The sequence below is a fragment of the Trachurus japonicus genome, chromosome 20 (genome assembly GCF_045865225.1).
Source record: "Trachurus japonicus isolate A0001 chromosome 20, Traja_1.0".
Classification (NCBI taxonomy): domain Eukaryota; kingdom Metazoa; phylum Chordata; class Actinopteri; order Carangiformes; family Carangidae; genus Trachurus; species Trachurus japonicus.
In genome coordinates, this window is record NC_140926.1 from 21,182,994 (window position 1) to 21,204,650 (window position 21,657).

Below are 21,657 nucleotides of genomic sequence, written 5' to 3' on the forward strand. Positions count from 1 at the left end.
AAAAAAATCTTTTTCTTATCTCCAGCTGCAGTAAAACTTGCCATTTTAATCATATCAACTGCCATTCACACATAGCTCCACATTGTGATATCAGCTGATATATGGCTTTAAGACTTAGATAATGGTATCAGTCCTCTCATCTGACTTATTTCACAATATGTCATCTATTCAATTCACATAATTTTTCTCTAAGGAGATGAATTAACAGTCTTTTTTGGCCAGACTCAACAGTGGAGTCCGGTCCACAGATGTCACTGACTGACTGACTAAACATATTTAAACCGTTCAGCCAAATGTTACACTACTGACAATTGGAGTTTTCCCATTGGCCGTTGCACTGCTCAGTGATTTAGCACAGACAGTTTCTATCATGTTTACAGCCTGCGGTGTTGCCAACAGTGTGTCTGAAGCGAACCAAACTCAGGCCACCTCTCACAGAGCGGTCTCAGTTCGGTGCCCTGAGACCACCTCTGGAGGTGTACTTCAAGTCTGTGTTGTTTGTTAAACCTGTGCACTGTGAATACAGAGTGGCTCGCTTCACCTTTTGCCATTGTATTTTAACTTTGGAGCCGCAGTGGCGCAGAGGTACGTAGGAAGAGTTTTGGGGTTCAATTCCTGGGACAGGGCCTGCATGCTCTCCATATAGGTTCTCTCCTGTTTCCCAGACTTCTTCACACAATCCAAAGACATGTACAATGGGTGGATTGGTGACTCATATTGCCCTGACCCAGTGCTTTTCAACCTTGGGGTCGGGACCCCATGTGGGGTCGCCTGAAATTCAAATGGGGACGCCTGAAATTTTTTTTTTTTTTTTTAAATCACTGATAAATATATATTTTTAACTAATTATTATACTTTTTAAAATTCAGATGAATCACACCATCCTCGAGTTAAAAAAAATGCAGCATATAAAAATATCTGAGCTGGCGCATCTTGATTGATGGCGATCACATGTCTCCAAGTGATCGCAGGGTCGCCAGAAATTTGTGATGTCAAAATGGGGTCACAAGCCAAAAAAGGTTGGGAACCACTGCCCTAACCCCATGTCCACTGGGTCTGACTCCAGCCCCCCAAGAACCTCCATGTAGAATCTCTATAGACGGTGGATGGATGTATTTTGGTCCTGCCATTGACAGATTACATGTTATTGAACTGGAGCCATGGTGATAAGAAATAAATGACAATGTCCAGTTTTGTCACAGACAGTGGGGAAGAATCAAATGGATAAAAGGCTGCAACCAGCTGACACTCCAACGTCTCAATTGATCATTTCAACCTACTCATTAAAGATGTGAGAGGTGATGCTTCACAAGAAATTAAAACAATAGCTAATGAGTGAGTGAACAATGATGGGACTCCTGCTAGAGCTTCATTTGGAAATGACTGGACTGTGAGTCTCACTGAGATCAACTGTTGCACTGAGCCCTAAGCTTTTATTTACAGCAGCAGGGAAAGCATTTCATCATAAGGAAAACAAGTGGGAAAATTTGATGTATAAACAGGTTTAATTTTCCAATTAGTAATACCAAAATCATGACATGATCAAGAACACTGTGAGTATAAAGGTACCAAAGATTGAATAAAGAAACTGGCTGTTATAATTCACAGCTGAGTGTACAATTAACTTTAAGGACATAATTATCTCCCTGACTGCAGGTATTGATTTTAAAATCACACGTTACTGCTTTATTTGCTCTTCTGACTTGCCTCAGAGCAAAACACATAAACTGTTGTTGTTGTTGCTCAAGTGCTGGCACCAGAGCTCCCACTCAGCACAGCAGTGGCTGAGCAGACATCCCCATCTAGTGGACCAGCACCCCCAGATAATGATGTGAAGAAATGCTGCATAATCAATAGGCTTTAAACTGAGGCAGAAAACACTTTGGAGCTCTATTACAGTGTAATAAAAGTGAATGTGTTCCCCATCCCTGCAGCCTCAGGCTGGACTGGGCCATTTAAAATGTCAGTTTTATGACCACATCTGCTTATACCTGGCATTTCTTTGGTTTTTTTTCTATTGGAAATGAAAGAAGGCAGATAACATGATACATTCTGGAAAAAATAAATTATATAAAGTTTGTAAATATTCTTAAAGGGATAGTTCAACAGTTTGGCAAATTGGCCCAAAAAATCCCAATAGTTTTAAGAGTAGGTTTGTTACCTTTAATTGTCGGTGCAAGCTATTTTTTAGAGCGGCGGAGCAGAGTTGTGAGCTGCTCAGAGCGAAACTATGGAGGTTAATGGGATATCTTAGTTTCCCTAACCCTAAATACGCTCCCGTGGACAAGTTGTGACCTGCACATTCACCACACTATGAGATAATAACGGAACATCACGAGACAGAGTTGTTTTCTAGGTAAATTTATGCAAAACCCTAACCCTTGCCAAAATGTTAAACTATCCCTTTAAGTCTCATTTAATTCATATTTATTTAAGTTGGCAATTTGTAAAAGATGAAATATTTCTACATAACTTTCAGGAAGGAGTCCTGTATCATACTCTCCACCTCCTCTACCAACACACTGTACTCTGCCTGACAAACAGCGTGTCCCCTCCTGCCACTTTCACTTTCCTTCAGGCATTTCATCATGTCTCTGTGCATCTCCGGCCTGGACGCGGTCGAGCCGAGCGTCTTCAGCTGCTCCACGGGATCGTCTGGGATATTTTGGATCTGTAAAGCTTTGAACACAGCAGGAGCAAATTTCCCATAGTGGGCGGTGGAACAAAGCACCACGGGGCAGGAACCGTCCTGCAGCCTGTCAGCCACCACTTTAGCCACGGCGGTGTGTGTGTCCATGACGTAGCCCGTTTGCGCGTGAACCTTCCGGATGGCGCCCAGGCAGTCGTCTTCGGAGCACCAGCCGGCCGCCACTTCCTGCTGCATCCTGCCAAGGAGAGGCTCAGGAACCTGAAAGTGCTGCTGTCCGTCTAAACGTGTGAACAGGTCCTTGACGAGGCGGCCGTCTCCGTCTGAGACGTGGTAGATAAACCTCTCCAGGTTGGAGGATTTCAGGATATCTATAGCCGGGGAGTGGGACAGCATCAGCGGTCGCCCTCGGAGATCGTACTCGCCTGTGGTGATAAAGTCTGTGATGATGCGGTTGTGGTTGGACGCACAGATGATTTTTCTTATCGGGATGCCCATTTGCTTGGCGTACACGGCCGACATGGCGTTTCCAAAGTTACCAGTGGGGACGCAAACATCAATGGGCTCCCCGAACTTGATAACACCGTCCCTGCACAGATCCAGATAGGCCGAGGAGTGGTACACCACCTGCAAGAGGAGTTCAAGTTAACAAAATAAAAGTGCACTGCTGCCTGACAAAAACTTTATCCTAGGACATAACTTTTGAAGTAGAACTGCACTGGAACAAGCTGCATTTTGTTTTTCAGATAAGGGGAAAATGAATCAAAACAGATGGAAAACATTTAACAATGCCACAAGACCACATATTATATAGGAGGCAATGTATAGCTCACTGGGTTGAGCAGGCACCCCATACACAGAGGCTTTAGTTCTCACTGCAGCCGACCCCGGTTCGAATCCCCGGTGCTGCGTATCATTCCCCCTCTCTGTCTCCCTATTTCCTGTCTCTCTGACTATCCTATCAAAGGCATAAAAGCCCCAAAAAATACAATAAAAAAAAATTAAAACAGGATCAACATTTAGTGGCAGGAAACAGAAAGCCTGACACAAGAACAAAACACTGAATTCCAAATTAAAGGAGGCTCAATGCAAAACAAAAAATCTTTTAGAATAATTTACTCCATTATTGTGACTAAAAATTTAAATTCTTACTGTATAACACAGGTAACAGCATTCTGTCAGCTGCCACATCTGCATGTGAGATGCAAATTACTTTATTTTTATTTTTTTTTTACTTTGTTTCTACACCAGAACTACACTTTTGACATTATGATTAATGGTTGAAAATACAGCTAACTTAAAACTGGATAACATTTAATTGATCAGTTTTTGTGGGTTGTAAAAATAAATCTTGGAAAACCTATATTTCTAGTCCTGACATATTACATTTCTTTTTATTATTTGAATTTCTTCAGTTTCAGGTTTTATGTTCCTCCTTCTACTGCAGCTATTCCCTCATTTCCAAATTTCTGCTGTTATGGACTGTTGGGAAACCTGTTCCCTGCATGCTATAGTCATGGATCATGAACCCACCTGTGGCAGCAGCCGTGCCCAGTTGATGGAGTTGGCGGTGCTGAGGACCGTGCCGTACTCCACGGCGAGGTGACCCGTCAGCCCGGACTCTCCAAACATCCTCTTGATGGTTCTCTGACAGAAGTCGAAGTCTGACAGGACGCTGGCGGCCTTGGCGTTGCCCTCTTTGTAGCTGGTCATCTGGAGCTTCTGAATCTGGCTCACCCCTTCCTCTGGGAAAAACACCAGCACGCCGGTCCTGTGTCTATCAGCCGCACTGAGAGCGCCGAAGCCACTGAGCACCGCGCTGCCGGTGTCTCCGGACGTGGCCACCAGGATGAGGTAGTTGCACATGGGTGGGAGGCAGTGGGCGAAGAACTGGGGCATCAGCTGTAAAGCCAGGTCTTTAAAGGAGGCGGTGGGGCCGTGAAACAGCTCCTGAACATACTGATTGTGTTGGAGATGTTTCACAGGGGCGACCGCCTCACTAGAGAAGTTTGAACCATACGCCTTGAACACCATTGTTCTGAGATCTAGAGCACAAACATCCAGCGGGTGGATGCACTTCTCAAGTAAAACTAATGCTCGCTCTGGGTACGACATGTCGGCCAGTCTCAGCCACTCACGAGCGTCGATCTTTGGGAAGCCGTTTTTAGGAACATAGAGGCCTCCGTCTGTGGCCAGACCCTCCACGACCACATCACTGAAGGATGCGTTCTGATTGGATGACCCTGTGTCCTCACACCTGGTTGACACAAAGCTTTCTGCAGTACGCCTTTCATACCTCTCCACAGCTTTCAACACCTTCTCTGCTACTTCGTCCACTGTGTCTCCCGTTCCACACAGCACACGCACGTCAAGCCATTTCTCATAAAACTGCTTCCTGTACTGCAGAATGTCCCTCATGGATACCCCCGCCTCCTGGCCCACTATCCTGTTCACCTTCATCCTGGTGAGTCTCTGTATGATGTCCTCGCGGTCCACGTCCAGGTAGACGACCAGGCCGGTGGCTGTGACGTGCTGCATGGCCTCAGCGTGGAGAGGGTTGGAGCCTGTCAGGGAAACAACACAGCCAGAGGCGGAGAAGTTACACACAGCATGGCCTTCCTCCTCAAGGAAACGCTCCCCGCCGACTGATGCCAGTTTGGCGGCAACGGGCATCTTCCATGTTGTCTCCAAGACGTCATCATCAACATCAATGACAGGCAGTCCCAGTCTGTGGGCCACGATCCTCCCCACGGTGGTCTTCCCTGCTCCAGGAGGGCCCATGAGCAGGATGTTCCTGCCACCCAGTGGCCTGGCTCTGGTGGAAACCCATGATGTTGATGTTGATAAGTGACTCAGGTAACACCTCACAGCTCTTAGTGAAAGCCTGCTTGCATTCAGTAAACCCATTTAGGAGTCTTATGGCACAGCCCTGTCTTCTGTAAAGAGAAAAACAAAGTTACAGGGTGATCTACAATAAATCAATAAATCATCCAATAAATCAGTATAATTTAAGCGTTGGCAGTAGGTATGTATCTGGAGGTTTTGCTCCAACAGTATTTCGTTGTAAATGCACAACTACAGCCAAGATCTTATTGTAAATAAGTCTCAAGCCTAACTGCTGCAACTTTGCGTTCTGCAGGCAGGACACGTGAATAAATAACCTGTCACCATACGTTTAAATAAGCTTAACACTCACGTAAAATCGAGACTTTCCTCACACAACTCGATTATGAATATGTCAGTAAGTTTGTGTTAACCACATGGCTGCTTTTTACGGTGAAGACCACTACATGTCAGTCCGCAGGTCTGCAGGAACACAAACAACTACGGCCAGCCTGGAGGGACAAAATTGATGTCATTCAAGGGACGTACGGTGGGAAGCGAAAGAAAATGCCACATCTCGTTGCATAGAGAAGAATTCAAGTAAATAAAAAGTATGTAGTGTTTTGTTCACTTTGCATCGATCGAATTAAATAAATATTTAAAAGCATTATCAAACAAACCACATCTCGAAACCTCCCAGTACGGGTGACGAAATGCTGCGTTCAGGTACGCAGTAGAACCTCGTAATTTAGTCCACTGATATAATTAAGCACATCACGAGGCATATTCATAAAAATAAATTGAAGACACGACAAAATATATAATCTGTTTTGATAGCAGCTGGTTTGTAGAGAATGTATGATATGGCAGAATAAAAGAAACTAATATGGTGTCGTCGTGTCGAAGTTAAATCGGTCGTGGGGGGCGACCAAGACAGTATGAAAAAGGGGGGTGACTCAAAAAATGCGGCAACTCAATTTCATTTGAAGAGTTGCCTAGCAACTAGCCAGTAGCATGTTGTCCAAAGTCTGTCCCCAAAGATTTCCAGCTAATGTTAGCTCAGCTAAGTTAGTTTAGTGAGTCAATACCTGAATTTAATTCACGGTGTCACCAGTCTTTTATCAATATTTAATTCTCGGTCTGCTCCAACATGTTTGACGGTCTCGAGAGCGTCTACAACCATCTACCCAAGGAAGTGGTTCATATTGAAAAGCCTCCGAGGTTTGTGTGCAGCTGTGGTTTGGTCAAGTGATGATTGTTAGATGCACCACCACATACTAGTTAATGAGCACTTAAAATATCGTAAGAGTTGCTAAAAGAGTGGACTGAAAATAAGAAAGAAATTGGACCAGACATAGATCTTAAAACAGTCCTCATTCAGTGAAGTGTCAGCTATTCTAATGATTGTTTTCATTATAAGATTAGGCTATTTGATGATGAAAAAAAGTGTTTACATTACAAATCCTGCATAAAGTGAAGTCTAAGACAATTTGAAAGAAGACACCAACTTTTCAATTAGTTAGTTTGTACTGTTCATTGTTTAGTTGAAGCTCTGCTACCTCTATCTTACACCTGACATGGTTTACGTGATAGTTATGCAACAGGAGAGGGGCTAAAAAATAGTGTGTAAGGAGACATATGATTTTCTGTTTTATTTTTAAGTATCATAAATGGTTTTAAGATAAAGTGACCGTACTACTCTGCTGCCTGTTAAGGTATATGTCCAAGTTTCGACCGGAAGTTGCTCTTAAGAATAAGTCAAACAAGGATGCAATGAGAACAATGGGACCTGCAAAAGTAGAGTTGCCATCCCCAGAAAAATACCTCAAGAAGCATGCAAAACAGCCCAAACTGCCTGAAAGTGAGTGCTTTTCTTCTGACAATATGATTTGGTATGTGGGTGTGCATTTCAGTAATACTTGTCTTACATGCTCAATTAATTTTTCTTACCTTCATATTTATGTTTTCGCAGGACCACGGTGCTCAATGGAGGGTCCTCACATCTACACTGTGAAGAACGCTGATCCAGCTGATCCAGCTGTTCCAGCTGTTCCTGCAGGGACAGATGACCCACCTATGATCACTCATACTAAAGGAGACTTCATAGAGACAACTACACTGGTTCCAAACAAGCCACAGCCAACCTGTGTGGACAGCAACACGGGACACAGGCAGCCCCTTGAAAATTCAGGACTTGTCCCCAAATACATCAAGAAAAGGGTAAGAAATGTTTGAATTATACATTTTAAAATTCACTGCCATGAATGCCAAGGCAAGATTATACGTAGCACATACAAAAAAACGAGAATAAATTCCTCTCTTCGTTGAGAAAATGATCGATCATTATTACTAGACTTCATGTTTCAATAAGACTAGGGAACATAATCAAAAGTTGCCATTTTCTGTCCACAGGATTATGGAAAAGTGCCCAAATACATTCTGGAGCGCCGTGAAATAGAGCAGAGGTTTGAGGAGGAGTATGACAAGTATGTGAAAGAAATGACACAGGAACCCAACACACAGCTGTCTGAAGAAGAGCATAAAGTCCTCCTGGAGGTAACTGAACACATGGCTGCATGGTGGCAGTTCTGTCCCTGCATGCTGTTTAGACTACAAAGGCCTTGAAACCTGATATATGGATTATCAAGATGACTTAATTGAGGCACTGACTGGCTTCCCTCTCTTGATCCGTTATCCAGGGCCTGAAGCAGAACTGGGGTAAGCTGCACCATGAGTACCAGGGCCTCCCCCTCATCATTGACACCATGAGAGCCAAATCATACAAACAGTGGCTGGAAGGAGCCATGAAGCAGCTGGAGCAGGACATCAGCCTCTTTGAGAGGTTCAAAACAATCGAGATAGCCGACGACTAGGTTATAAAGAGACTACTGGCAATTTACCTTTAGGAATATTAACATTTAAGCATCATTTTGTCAGAATAAAACTCCCAGCATAGGAACTGAACTAAATATTTGTTGTCAATTTGTTTCATTCTCCCTCAGTGGCTTGTGATGCGGCCACATGCCAACATAGCATCACATGAAACTGATTATCCCTGTAATTCTCTGTGACTAAAACAACGCTGTCCTTTTACGCAAATGACTCAAGCATGACCCCACAGGCCTTGTGGCTGACCAGGACTTATTTGCACAAGTTTCTGTTTTTGCTTCCCCCTCATCTTGTATTTTGTATGGTCGCTCGGAGAGACGGCAACATAACGGTAAGAAATGCTTTGACCTTAACAGATTAGAAATGTTGCACAGCAGGGGATGTTCATCTGCAGACTGAGATTGCAGTGAATGAGTCATGTTTCAACTAGCCTGAACGACATGTAGTTTTTATTCTGCACCTTCTCAGAGGAACGATGGAGATGTAGTTTATGTACATTCATTTTTTCTGTTTATTCCACTGAAGGGCACTGATAGCTGTATCTTATCTCAATCCTTTACCCTTGTAACAACCAGCACTTTCACATCAACACTACTCCAGATGGACAACGCAGTGAAGCAAAGAGGAATTGTGGTACGTTCAACATGAAGACTAGTTTTTAAAAAAATATCTTGTGTAATGTTAAGAAGTTAAGGTCATTTTTTTATATTTTGTGCCACAGTCTATGGTCAAGATAAACTCAATATTTTGCCATAATTTGTGCAGCTGTTGTAGAAAGAAAGATAACATTTAATCTCTCTGATATCATATTTTACTTTCAGTTAATTGCTACTATTTGCTAAGAAGTGGCTACGCTTTGTTTCCCTGATGCTAGGATTTCCAATTTTCAAGGATTACATGTAATGGTCATGATTATTTTCATTTTGCACCTCTTGAATAGAATGTAGTGAAAATGAGTGCTGTTTCCTGTCAAACATGACATAACACATCTGTGCCTAACTGTGAGTTGTGTGTCCCAGATAAAAGATGACTGGCCAGGTTACAGTCTGGACCTGTTCACCTACCCAGAGCACTACCATGAGGACATAGAGAGTGTTTACATTCCACATGGGGTCATCATGAACAGGTAAAAAAGTTACACACACAGCAGAGTGAGCGCTTTAAATAGTTTCTGGTCATTTGTATTGGTCCTGATGTGTGTGTCTGCTGCAGGACGGAGCGTCTGGCGGGCTACATCATGGACGACTTTGGGGGCAACAACATCATGGTGCTGTGCGTCCTGAAGGGGGGCTACAAGTTCTGTGCAGATCTAGTGGAGTTCATCAAAATTCTTGGCCGCAACACCAACAACTACCTGGAGACACGAGTGGAGTTCATCCGTCTGAAGAGCTACCTGGTAGGTCAACTACATCATACATGAAAACAAGTCGGTAAGTAGTATCTTAGGTTCTTGCACATCAGACATTAAGCAGCTGACCTCCAATGAAACGTGACTCATCACATTTATTTCAGCAGCACCTGTTATTGCAAGTATCTAAAGGTCCAGTGTGTAATATTTGTCAAGGTTTATTGGCAAAATCTGAATATACTACGAATACAGTAATTGTATAAGTGTATAATCGCTACAGAATAAAATCTGTTTGGTTTTCATAGCCTTATAATTCTTCTTTTATATATACATATAGCAAAGGTCTTGCTTAGAGAGTGTCGCCATCTTGCGCCGCCATGTTTGTACGGAATGGAAAATCCAGCCAACCAGAGAGCACGTTTTCAAGAGTTTCACGTTCATAAATAAACAATATAATTATTTAATAGATAAATAATAGAATCGGAATGCTAGATGTCACTGTTTTCCCCTCATTTTACACACTGGAGTGTGTTAAGTCAGTGATCATGATCTCCATTGTCCCCACACAGCGTAATTCATCCCCCATCTTTATCTAAATATTTAGCAAATTGTGTCAAAAATATATTTTAAAAAAAGACATGGAACAATTAATCAGTTGATTAAATTGATAATAATAAAAAAAAAAATTGTTGTTTCACTATTTCTTGAGCTAAATACATTTACTTGTTCCAGCTTTTTAAATGTTAAGATAGTGTAATTGCTTGACATCAATATTTTCATCATTTTTAAGCAAAACAAATGATTAATCATGAAATGAAACAATCCTTAGTTACTGCCATAAAACAATGCACGAAAGACACTTCACACACACACAACACACACAGTCCTTTTGTAAATCCGGGGTGTGTTTGACTTTTAGCTCGGCCACCAGATGTCTCTCTTGTTTCTGTTTAGTGAGGAGACTCAGGCAGGACACCTCAAGGACGATCGACTGTGGAGAAACCGCAGAGCTCAGATCATGACAACACCAGCTCTGTAATTGGTTTAATGTTTCTTTCCAAGAGAAACAGCATATGACACAGTCTAACACCTGGAATCTATAAACTGAGGAATTAACTTTGGGATTCCTACAACGTTTAGTGTTTACAGTGACATCACTTTGCAATTGTCACCACCGTCACTTGATAGACAGAGTGATGTAGTTTGGCACAGCGCAAATCCATCTGATTTATATTACTCATGTGCATGTGGTCACAGTCCTGCTGCTCTCACATTTAAAGGCAAGATTCACTTTTCTTTTTTCATTGGCTCTTAGTGAGGTTAAAGTACCCACAAGAACAGCATACATTCAACTATAGATGGTTTCTAGTCTTCCTGGATCAAACTGATCTCAGATAATAATGTCACATTGTTTATTTAAAGGCAAATAGCTTAATTCCCCAAATGTGCAAGGTAAACTTACTGGATGTTGACAGGGCTACATGAGTTGTTCAATACAACTTTATTTATCTGTGTAAGGGCAAATTGATGCAGCAGCTCACCAGCCAGATAAACAGAAACAAACACACAAGTGAAAAAAGATATTGAAAGAAACATGCACACAGAGCTTGAAACAAACACAAATCATCAATATTACATCAACAAACAATATAGCAGCAAGCAGCAGTTGTCATTACTCCACTGGACGACAGTGTAGCAATGATGACACTGTTAGTCAGTCTCACGGGTCATGATGGAGTCATGTGACCCGCCCCCAGGGCTGGAACCTCATCCATGTCACTGTTCCTCTTGCCCAAGTGATGCATCTGTAGCCAACTGAATCCCACTTCAAAGCTGTGGCTCTTCAAAGCCTGGCCTCCTGCGGGGACAGACTGGGCCTGGCTCTGCTTATGTTAAGGACAATATTTTACATTCAATGATAAGTCTGCCTTTGTGAATTTGTCTTTTGAATTAATGCTGCAAATAGTTCTGTCATGAATATCCTACAGTAAATCCAAATTATGGAGAAACCCTAGAATCAGATACAACATGTTCTTAAGAAAACATCAAACACCATTTATCAACAAGTTCCTGAATCTGACAGAGCTTTTCTTGTGACCCATGGTGGCTGCAAAGCAACTGTGCATTAAAAAAGTACAAATTTAACAATGTCTCCATATGATTGAACTGAAAATGATTGCATAATAGGACACATATTTACATTATTGTCTTCTTCTTCCCAGAATGACCACTCAACAGAGGACCTGCACATCATAGGAAGCAGGGATCTGTCTATTCTGCGTGGAAAGGTGTGTTTGGAAAGTTTGTCTTTTATCTTACAGGGTCGTGTTCATTTATAATCAGGTTCAGTGAGGAGTCTACCTTGTCCTCAAGAGGGAGCTGTCACTCAAACTGACAGGGTGGTGGTGAACACAACAACCAGATCTGAGTTTGTATATAAGAATACACTGAGTTTATTGCAAGTACAAGCACAAACAATTACATGTTTGTGTGCTAATATGCAAATCTGACACAAATATGTTTTTACTGTCCCAAGCTCGCCTTCAGACCAGAACACACTCCTTAAACTTCAACTCTTGAAGCTTTTCCCCCTCACAATCATCGTCTTTGTGCGCATTTCGTGAGTGTCACTTTGTTTAAGTGGTTTGCCCTTCACCAGCACGGCCATGAATCAGACACTTGAGGCAAACGAATGTTCCCAGCAGGCAGATTTACTGACTGTTCATCCCCGTTGAGGACCGGGGGAGTCTGCAGGCGCAAAGCAGGAATCATCCCTCCTCACTACATTATTCTCTGAGATAGGCATGAGACAGAGACTTCACTTACTCAGCTAATATGCCCACACGCGTTTACTTAAAAAAAAAAAAAAAAGGCTGATGTTGAATTGTCTCAACTGAGCTGTCAGTTTGCGCTGTTAGCCGAGATGCATTTTCACTGTGGGTAAAAAGGTCAGAGTGAAAAAAAACAAAAAAAAACACAGAGGCTGACAGGCACCTTGCACGGAAATAATGCATCACTCCACTTTGCCTGTATCATTCGACACTCTTGTTACAGTCTCTCACTTTGATGGAAATATCAAACCTCCCACAAAGTCCCATATTTTATCAAAAAAAAAAAAAAAAATTATTAGTCATCGGTCTTGTGAGCCTGATCCAGGACTGTTGTTGAGTCACAGCTGGTACAACGGTATTGATACATCCGTTAAAATGTATCAATCTGCACCATAATTACGGCAACATAATGACAGCATAGGCAAGGCAAGGCAAGGCAAGGCAATTTTATTTGTATAGCCCGTTTTTACAAACAGTTTGTCTCAAAGGGCTTTACATAGCATCATAACAACATCCTCTAGAGAAAGTCAGTGTGAGGTTGAAGACTGAGGTGGCATGGACGGGCTCTCTGGTTTCCCCAAGGGTTATAATGGTAACCTGAGGAGTTGAGTTTCAAGTCGGCACAGTCATAAATTTAAAATGGTGAGTGAACTGAAAAGGATTTGGAGCCACTGGAGCCTGGGTGACAGCTCCCTAGAAAAGAAAGCTACAGTACAACTTCATATTCAAAAAGAAATAACAATTTGTCATTGTTGTTGTTGGATTTATTAAATTACAGTTCATTACAGTTGTTTAAAGGGATACTTCACCCAAAATCATTCACCAATATTCTACTCACCGTCATGCCAAGGAAAGGTTTGGAGAACTTTCAGAGTTATCAAAACGCTTTTGGAGTTCCAGGGGGGGTCCGGTTGGCAACGGGTTTTACATATAACGGCAGCGGATAGTGCTCACTTTTGAATCGTCCAAAACACACACTACACATCCAAATACCTCCATACTGCTCGTCTGTACTGACCCAAGTGTCCTGAAGCCGCGACATGAAAAAGTTGTTCGGAAAAAAATTATTTGATCTCTGTTTTTAGCCTTGTTGTAGTAGTAACTCCGAAAGTTCTCCAAACCCTTCCTTAGCATGACAGTGAGTAGATGATGAATTATCGATATTGGGTGAAGTATTACTTTTATTATTATCAGGGTATTCACACCCATGGCCTCCTGATAATGAGCTGTAACTAAATTTTTGTTGCAAAACTAGTGACATTTACACCAGCCTTTTGCTTCGTACCTGTTAACATCTTTTAGCATGGTAGCACCCTGAACTGAGATGGTAAACAATGTTATATATCAGCATGTTAGCATTGTCTTTGTGAGCATGTTAGTCTGCACTTTGAAGCCACCCTAACAGAGCTATAAATCCATTAGCTCATTCGCACCGGAGCAAACAAACTGAAGGTGTGAAAACGCCCTCAGTCTTGACTCTCTCAACACCGTCTTAGCTCCACGACAAAGTAGTAGAAAAGTTTTTTTGCAGGGTTGATGATAGAGCCACAAAAATCACATGAATCCCATCATTCAAGGATCCTGGGAGAACTATAAAATCCCAAACAATGCTTCAAATAATTTCCAGTGGACGTTTGCTGTCCAGCTGGCTGAAAGGGATGTTTACAGATTGTAGCATGCAGTAGGACAGGTCAGTTATCTTTTCCTCCGTCTACTCTCCTGGAGTGTTATGTAACAGCGTTACAGGTGTAGACCGGGAGCCTTGGCCGGGCGCCTGCATTCTCTCCGATCGCTCTCTCCAAACCATAGATACTCTGCACCGGCCTCACAAAGAGCCCCACACACGCTGCCAACAGGAACAAGGAGCCACTTGAAACCGTGCAGCAGGGAAAGTGTGCAACACCCGGATACTTAGAAGTGACTTTCGCTCACTGTAGACACAGATGTTCATTACTGTGGAGGACAGGATGAGTTGTGTTGTTGTTGTTAAGGCATTGAAGATAATGCCAACATTGTTGCTATAGATACCATCTCTAAGAAATGTAAATTTCACAAGAACACCCGGCCTTTATTTCACTCTGTTATAATTCAAAGGTGATGTTTTACTAATGTGTTTTTCTGTTCTTTTTTTTTTTCTCACATGTTACCAAGTGTGTGCTCATTGTTGAGGTAGGTGTCGAGTGCAAATAATCTTCCTCCCGTCTGCTCTGACTTGCAGTGCAGTTTCTTTTTTTAAACTGAATTAATTGTGTCAAGCATGTACTTCAAATTTCCACCTTGTTTGATGCCTTTGACGTGTTTTGTTTGAACTTCTTTTCGTTTTTTTAAGTAATTAAAAAGCCATTGTGTTTGTCAGGATCACATCTCTTTGTCTTCTGGTCTACAAATGGACAAAAAGACCAAAGCATTTTCTCTTGAGGTCATATTTCAGTTGTAAAAGTTGAACATGTTAGCACACTATTACAAGCTGTGTTTACTCTTAGAACAAGCTGTCAAATCCTCAAATAAATGAATCATGCCAGTGTTTACTTTAATAATTAAAGAACTGCTCCAGGAATGAACAAATACCTCTTTAATCCTCGTGTCATGGGGAATGTTCAGTGTTATGTGATATAAAGAGTGGAAATTTACTCTGTTTATAGAAAATCAACACTAGACAGAAAACAAAAATGATCCAGTTAATAGTATGAGAGTTGACTCATAATGTATTTACTCTACAAGGAGAGCGTTTAATCCAAAACGTTGTAAAAGATCTGAATATCTCAGTGTCATTTTCCTCCTCTTTGAAAGCACTCAAACATCCCGCGTCCCTCCCTCTTCATCTCTCCCCTTTCCCTTTGCTCTTCCCTTCCCTTAGGCCATAGTTGACACAGGAAAGACCATGAAGGCTCTTCTGAAGCATGTGGAGACCTTTGAACCCAAGATGGTCAAGGTCGCAGGGTGAGCCAGTGATTCAATCATCTGTGTTTTTCCCCACCAGTGGAAATGCCAAGCATGTGACGAACGCTATAGAAGAAGATATCACTGGTCCACAGTCACTATCTTGTGTCCGTGGGCAGTTTCCATGCACTCCTGAAATCACAGACATGAGATAAACATCTTTCCTCACACACGGCTTGTGTTGAAAGTTATTTCCTCTTTTACTGTGGCTGTGACACAGTGTAAGTCTAAGCATATGTCGAGTGCCATCTTTGGATTTTGGTGCGTATGTGTTTAGAATTAAGTTAAATAGAAAGATACTTTTTAAATAATACTAGAGATAAGAGTTTTACTCTATCATCCTGTGGTGTAACTCTGGGAGAAATGAACCTTTAATTGAAGATTTGTTTGTGTTTTAGTCTGCTGGTGAAGAGAGTCCCAAACATGGCTGAGTGTCTGATGGACTGTAAGTACTCCTGACTTTAATTACACAGATTTATTTTAAAGGGATAGTTCAAGATTTTGGCAAATTTGCCTTAAATTATCGGTGCATGTTGTTTTGAGATCTGCGGGGCAGAGTCGTGAGCTGCTCAGTGAACACAATGGAGGTGAACAGTACAGGTCCCCTGGCTGTCCGTCATCAAGCTCATCAAATACACAATCCAACAACTCCAAAATGTACTTGTGGACAAGTTGTGACCTGCACATTCACCACACTATGAAATAATCATGTATAATTATGTAACATACTCGGAACTACAGTACTTTTGAAATCACTCCACCCAGCAGCTGTGTCTGGAATGTAGTTTGCCTCAAAAACAACTCTGTCTTGTAATGTTACATGATTATTTCATAGCGTGGTGAATGTGCAGGTCACAACTTCTCCACAAGAGCGTTGTGGAGTTGTTGGATTGTGTATTTGACGTGTTTTGAGGGAAAGGAGACCTGTACAGTTCACCTCCATTGTGTTAGCTGAGCAGCTCACATCTCTGCCCCGCAGATCTCAAAACAACATGCACCGATAATTAAAGGTAATGAACCTACTCCTGTAACTATAGGGATTATGGCAATAGGCAAATTTGCCAAAATATTGAACTATCCTTTTAAAGTATAATTGTTTTTCACTGTAATGCAATTGTTGCATCACTACAGTGAATCATCTTTGTTTTTGTAATGTTACTCAAAGCCGATGTGATTTCTTAGCAACACATTTGTTTTTTCATTATCAAAGGAGCTATTTGTGAGTTTAGGCTGTATAGATAACATTAGTATTAATAACTGTTTACTGATAAGTCTAGAAGAAATGCTATGAATTCATTATCAAACTTAATTCCTTTACACACCAAGGGCTGTCTCCAGTGGTGGAAAACAAAATCATTGTCCCGTGGGTGGATGTGGCAAGGGGAGTTGTTAGAAAGAAGAGATTTGCCTGCTGTTTGCTCTGTTTCTATCATGCTCCCATGAGGAAAGTCTACAAACTACACTGAACTAATAATGTGAAATGTATAAATACAAAGTTCCGTGATTATAACTGCTACATGGGAAGCATTGCTAAAGCAGCCATCTATTCTTGAAGTAAAGTTGTAAAACACTATCTATTTGAGCTTAAATTTGTATTGAATTCTGCATTTTATGTTACTTGTTCTGTGTTTGCTCTGACAGATGTTGGATTTGAAATCCCCAACCGCTTTGTGGTCGGTTATGCCCTGGACTACAACGAATACTTCCGTGACCTGAATGTAAGTGAGCGAGGCTGCGGACACTGCTGCTGCACACACCCCACATGACCTTTTGAATAGCTAAGAGAAAAGGATGAAAGAGACAGGAGGGGAGAGTAAACACAGACAAATCAAAGAGACGCACTCCTCTGCCCTGAAACCTAAACTCACCCACTAGGTATCCTCCCTGCCTGAGGAGACTTTACATGTAGGAAAAGCAGCTCTAATCTGTGCAGGTGGTTTCTGTGAGTGTGTGAAAGGGGGGGGAATTGGTGTAGTATGTGTACCCAAAACAATATCATACAGAGAGCTGTACTCAGTGTTGTGTCGGCTCTGTAAAGAACTTCATAAGTGCTTGTCACGTTTTCTCATAACATCTACTCAATAATAACCAAGTAGCTGACAATACACAGGGCAATTTATCATTTTACCCCATGCAGTGTGTCATAGTGGAAGACAACTCATCTTGGCACCCAGGATGTTACACGAAGCCTCCAGGCAGAACTAGCACATCAGTATTTTTAGCCCTGCTACAGTATGAGCGTGGCTCTATGGGTGCCACTGCTTTGGTCAAGACTGAAATGTCTCATGACCTCTTGTATGGATGGATGGACATGTAATTTTGTGAAAATTAAACCTTGTCACAAGAAATGTGTGTCTCTTAGCATCCAGTCTTCATTTTGTATTATCATTTGGCCAATGTTTTTGATTAGCCTAATTCCCTGTTTAAAGGGGAACTCCTGCAAGTCCAGTCGCTTTTCCGTTGTTGTGCTTAACCTCCTCCTGGCCACGTGCATGAATGTGCAAGCCGGCAGGAAAGCAATCAATAGAGCGGTACATAACGTTATATATCATATACGATGTTAGGATGTGTAGATTTGTGCATTCTTATCTGTCATAAACAAGAAATTACGGGTTACGGGGTGCTGCAGAGACGAGAGCTTGGACACCGGGCGGCGGCCCCAATCTTGCACAGTTGTTTTTCAGACAAGAGACGCTACATGGAAGACAGGGAGCCTCCATTCTCCCTGTTACAAGTTACAAGTCATTTATTAAACCATCACAATTACTCTGAAGCTGTTTATTAAGGTAAATGGTAGAAATCCTGCATAGTTCCTTTTTGAAGACCAACTAACTACTGACATACAGTAGCATGCATATGTTAGCATTCCGCTCAAAGCACTTGGTATGGTAGCCTATCACTCTCACTGCAGCATGAATGCAGACTCTGGTCTTGTTTTGCGTCCTCTCAATCCACAGCTCTCATGACGCCACGGTTGTTGGTCGTCGGTCGACATTCCCAGAAGTCACTCTCCGGCCCTTATCGCCTGATCTTTTTTTTGCACATTGATTATAGCGGAGAAAAAACTGCAGACCAACCTATAAATGTCACGAGTTCAAGGTGAAGTCAGCATTTCTAACATTTTTTTTCAGTTGAGTCACTTTAGTAATTGTAGGCATCTGCCACACTGAGTAAACTATGTCCAGCGTAAACAACACAAAAGCTACTAGTATCAACCATAATATTTTGTTGTCGTTTTTTTCTTCTATTTTCACTGTGCAAAAAAAAAATCATAGGCTACTCCTTTTTCATCTGGAGAGCATGTCTGACTACTCTTTTGGTTATTTTTCTTCTGACCGCTTCGCTGGTCCTTTAAACAATCCTACTCCTCTACAAGCTTTGGGTCAGGAGTGCAACCTTTCCTCTGCTTTTTCCTCGTCGCACCCCTTTATTTCAAGCCATATTTCTATCAGTCTGAAATTAGTGAGTGCAAACCCACGTGAACTCTGTCATTTTTATATCTGCAGAGACTTGACCTCAGATTTACCTCTGACTCATGTGAAACACTAAGCCTGCAATGCCTCCCATAGCTGCATGTGCATGTGTGTATTCATGTGGGTGTGTGTGCTGCACTGTATGTACTGTATGACTGTGTATGTCTCCTGTGCCTGTTTGAGGGGGGTGGTATTCATTAGGAGAGTTTGAAGGAGGGTGACCTGTGGAATGTGGAGGTTAGGATCTCATTATCAGGCAGAGTTAAAGCTTCCCCTCTTATCGCTGCTCATTCTACACAAGAAATATGAGTTGAACCCCTGGTACACCCAAAGTTAGATTAATGGAAGTGTCATATCTTTGTAGATTACCTTCCGTGCTTTCATATTATTGCAAAGTTCATATTTCCATAGTCTAGCTATATACTGTAGCATTTTAAAGTTCTCAGGACATGCTGAGATTTCCCACAGGACAGGGTGACCTTAAACACATATTTTGACATCGTCATGCAACATTTTCAGAGGAGATTGATAGATGATACAGATTTACCGTTGTATAACACAAGCTAATATTTCTTTCTCTTACCTCTTTTTCTTTCAGCATATCTGTGTTATCAGCAAGACTGGAAAGATGAAGTACAAAGTGTGAGAGGAATTAAAACCATAATTTATGCCCAGTTTTACATTAGCAGCAAAGAACTGCCTGTGCTGTGTGTCATCCTCAACATGCCAAGGTTCACTCTGACATGTCTTTACTCTATTTGTGTGTTTTGTGTGTTTCTAAGTGCTAAACGTAAGGGAACATTTTGTATCTTCAAGCAGTCAACCCAAATATCTGGAAGGACGTTTTTTTAAATGTCCTTAAATGTAAAAATACTTATTTCATTGTGTGTTCCCTCATTATTGTTTTTGTATATTGGTGAAATGCAACACAAACAAAGAAAACTGATAAATGAGAGAAAGAAACGCTGCTCACCATGAGGGGACGTTGGTGACAGATGGAGAGAGCTTATGGACGCTGGCATCCTCGTGCCTGGATGCCGCCCACTCTGACTCATGGAAAACACACAGTGGGTGCAGCAGGCTGGCCGAGGCAGAGTCTCCACACCACGCTGACTCTATCTGTTTGTTTTCAACTGTAACCAGGCCTCACTGGACAAATACATGACAATTCGCCTATGAATATGTTAAAACCACCATTTCTTATGTGTGTTATGTGTTGAAATCCAATCGCATAGTTTGTACAACATTCAGTCACTAAATGACACATATCTACCCAGAAAGTTGGAATAATTTTTTTTTTTTTTTACCTCTTCTAATAAAATGATCGTGACAATGTGAATTATTCTTAATAGATAAAGTGTTTATCTTCTCAAAACTTTATTGATCAATCTCTTCCAAACATCACTGTGAACATTAAATCAACCTTTATTGTAGGAATAAGAAGAGGAATGTGTCTGAAAACAAAATGATTCCAATTTTATGGGCCACCGTGTGTCTACTTAAGGTGTATTTTATATAATATTGAACAAGTCTATCATGTCTAGACTTAAAGGCCCCCCACGTGGATGTAGTAGACGTCTTTTGAAATGACAAGTCATTAAAGTCCTTTTGTGAAAACCGTATCAGACAAATCCTAATTCCAAGATGAGTATGTCTTGTGTCTGCAGGGACTCTTGAAATGTCAAATTTATTTTAAAGCCAGTATTTCTTTCATCAGACATTCCTCAAATCTGAGAAAAAAAAAAAAAGTTAATTCCACTGAATTGCAGATAAACAAACACTCGGGCTGTTGTGTTTTTACAAGGTTTATACTGCTGCAATTAAACCTGGAGCCCTTGATCTCAGGGGGGGAGAGAGAGCTCAGTGTAACGGCTAGAAATCAAAATACCTGCACACTCAGTGCTCCCAACTACAAACATACATGTGAGACACACACTCGCTGAGGTATTTTCTATGTTCTGTTGCCATTGTTGGGGTGACTAACAGAGTCAATTGTGCGTGTCGACAGACAGACGGACCAGAACATACTTCACTTCACACGGTGTGCACTTGGGGAGTGTTATCATGCGGCTACGCACTCTTTAGTCTCAATCACCTGAAACTCCAAACAGCCATCACATCACATAACGGGCTTTCATGTACACAATGAATTGATGAATATATGTAATTTGTAATTACCAGGGGACGTGACATCTCTAAAATATGGCAGAATAATAAGGGTCTCATGTTTATTCTAGGTAGAAGTGTTTGTCACTTCACCCGTCTGCCTTTCACTGCTCCATGTAAAGACCACCAAGGTCCACAGAGATTATAGGCAAGGTTTAAGATCATATATTATCACCTTTGTTGTTGCAGACATTTTTTGTGAGGCAGAAGTCAAGCTATGACTGTGTGTGTGGCTTTTTTCTCCTCACTCTTTACAAACACGTTTTTTTTTAGCCAGAAGTAATGGTCCAGCTCCAGCTCCGCAAGTTAAATGACCTGATAAATGAGTTGCTGTGTGGATAATACGACTGACTGCAACACAAAAGAGAGATCTGGAAAGGTTTGGAGCGCTAAGTTTCCATGTTGTGCATTCAAAATGCTCTCAGGTTTCACATCTGTGGCGGTAAACAACACCTTCGCTAATACATCCAGAGGAGCCGTGAGAGTATTTAGGGTTTATCACTTGCCCTTGACCCCTCGGGTGCAGAGGAGTGAGATAAG

General features: G+C 41.7%; 3 protein-coding genes across 3 annotated transcripts; 2 read left to right on the forward strand and 1 right to left on the reverse strand.

Moving 5' to 3' along the window:
• Window positions 1–2,276: 2,276 nt before the first annotated feature.
• On the reverse strand, window positions 2,277–5,946 carry thnsl1 (threonine synthase like 1). The gene is made up of 3 exons (XM_085763901.1): window positions 5,844–5,946; window positions 4,181–5,583; window positions 2,277–3,274 (listed from the first exon to the last, which is right to left on the reverse strand). The coding sequence occupies exons 2-3, from the start codon at window positions 5,552–5,554 to the stop codon at window positions 2,465–2,467; spliced, it is 2,184 nt and encodes a 727-aa protein (XP_085620027.1). The 5' UTR covers window positions 5,555–5,583; window positions 5,844–5,946; the 3' UTR covers window positions 2,277–2,464.
• A 540-nt stretch (window positions 5,947–6,486) lies between these two features.
• enkur (enkurin, TRPC channel interacting protein) lies at window positions 6,487–8,444 on the forward strand. Its single transcript, XM_085763925.1, has 5 exons — window positions 6,487–6,691; window positions 7,186–7,331; window positions 7,443–7,690; window positions 7,883–8,026; window positions 8,170–8,444. Exons 1-5 carry the CDS (start codon window positions 6,621–6,623, stop codon window positions 8,341–8,343), a joined length of 783 nt encoding a protein of 260 aa, XP_085620051.1. The 5' UTR covers window positions 6,487–6,620; the 3' UTR covers window positions 8,344–8,444.
• Window positions 8,445–8,864: 420 nt separating this feature from the next.
• On the forward strand, window positions 8,865–20,185 carry prtfdc1a (phosphoribosyl transferase domain containing 1a). The gene is made up of 9 exons (XM_085763926.1): window positions 8,865–8,992; window positions 9,379–9,485; window positions 9,572–9,755; window positions 11,930–11,995; window positions 14,690–14,707; window positions 15,396–15,478; window positions 15,877–15,923; window positions 17,120–17,196; window positions 19,550–20,185. Exons 1-9 carry the CDS (start codon window positions 8,960–8,962, stop codon window positions 19,595–19,597), a joined length of 663 nt encoding a protein of 220 aa, XP_085620052.1. The 5' UTR covers window positions 8,865–8,959; the 3' UTR covers window positions 19,598–20,185.
• The last annotated feature ends 1,472 nt before the right edge of the window (window positions 20,186–21,657 follow it).

Bases quoted from the DNA above. Each gene is read 5' to 3' on its own strand.
- enkur (XM_085763925.1), top strand. From the start codon at position 6,621: ATGTTTGACGGTCTCGAGAGCGTCTACAACCATCTACCCAAGGAAGTG. The intron at 6,692-7,185 runs GTTTGTGTGCAG...CTGCCTGTTAAG, and splicing joins CATATTGAAAAGCCTCCGAG to GTATATGTCCAAGTTTCGAC. The intron at 8,027-8,169 runs GTAACTGAACAC...TCCGTTATCCAG, and splicing joins AGCATAAAGTCCTCCTGGAG to GGCCTGAAGCAGAACTGGGG.
- thnsl1 (XM_085763901.1), bottom strand. From the start codon at position 5,554: ATGGGTTTACTGAATGCAAGCAGGCTTTCACTAAGAGCTGTGAGGTGT. The intron at 3,275-4,180 runs GTGGGTTCATGA...CTCCTCTTGCAG, and splicing joins GGGCACGGCTGCTGCCACAG to GTGGTGTACCACTCCTCGGC.
- prtfdc1a (XM_085763926.1), top strand. From the start codon at position 8,960: ATGGACAACGCAGTGAAGCAAAGAGGAATTGTG. The intron at 9,486-9,571 runs GTAAAAAAGTTA...TGTCTGCTGCAG, and splicing joins CATGGGGTCATCATGAACAG to GACGGAGCGTCTGGCGGGCT. The intron at 15,479-15,876 runs GTGAGCCAGTGA...TTTGTGTTTTAG, and splicing joins AAGATGGTCAAGGTCGCAGG to TCTGCTGGTGAAGAGAGTCC.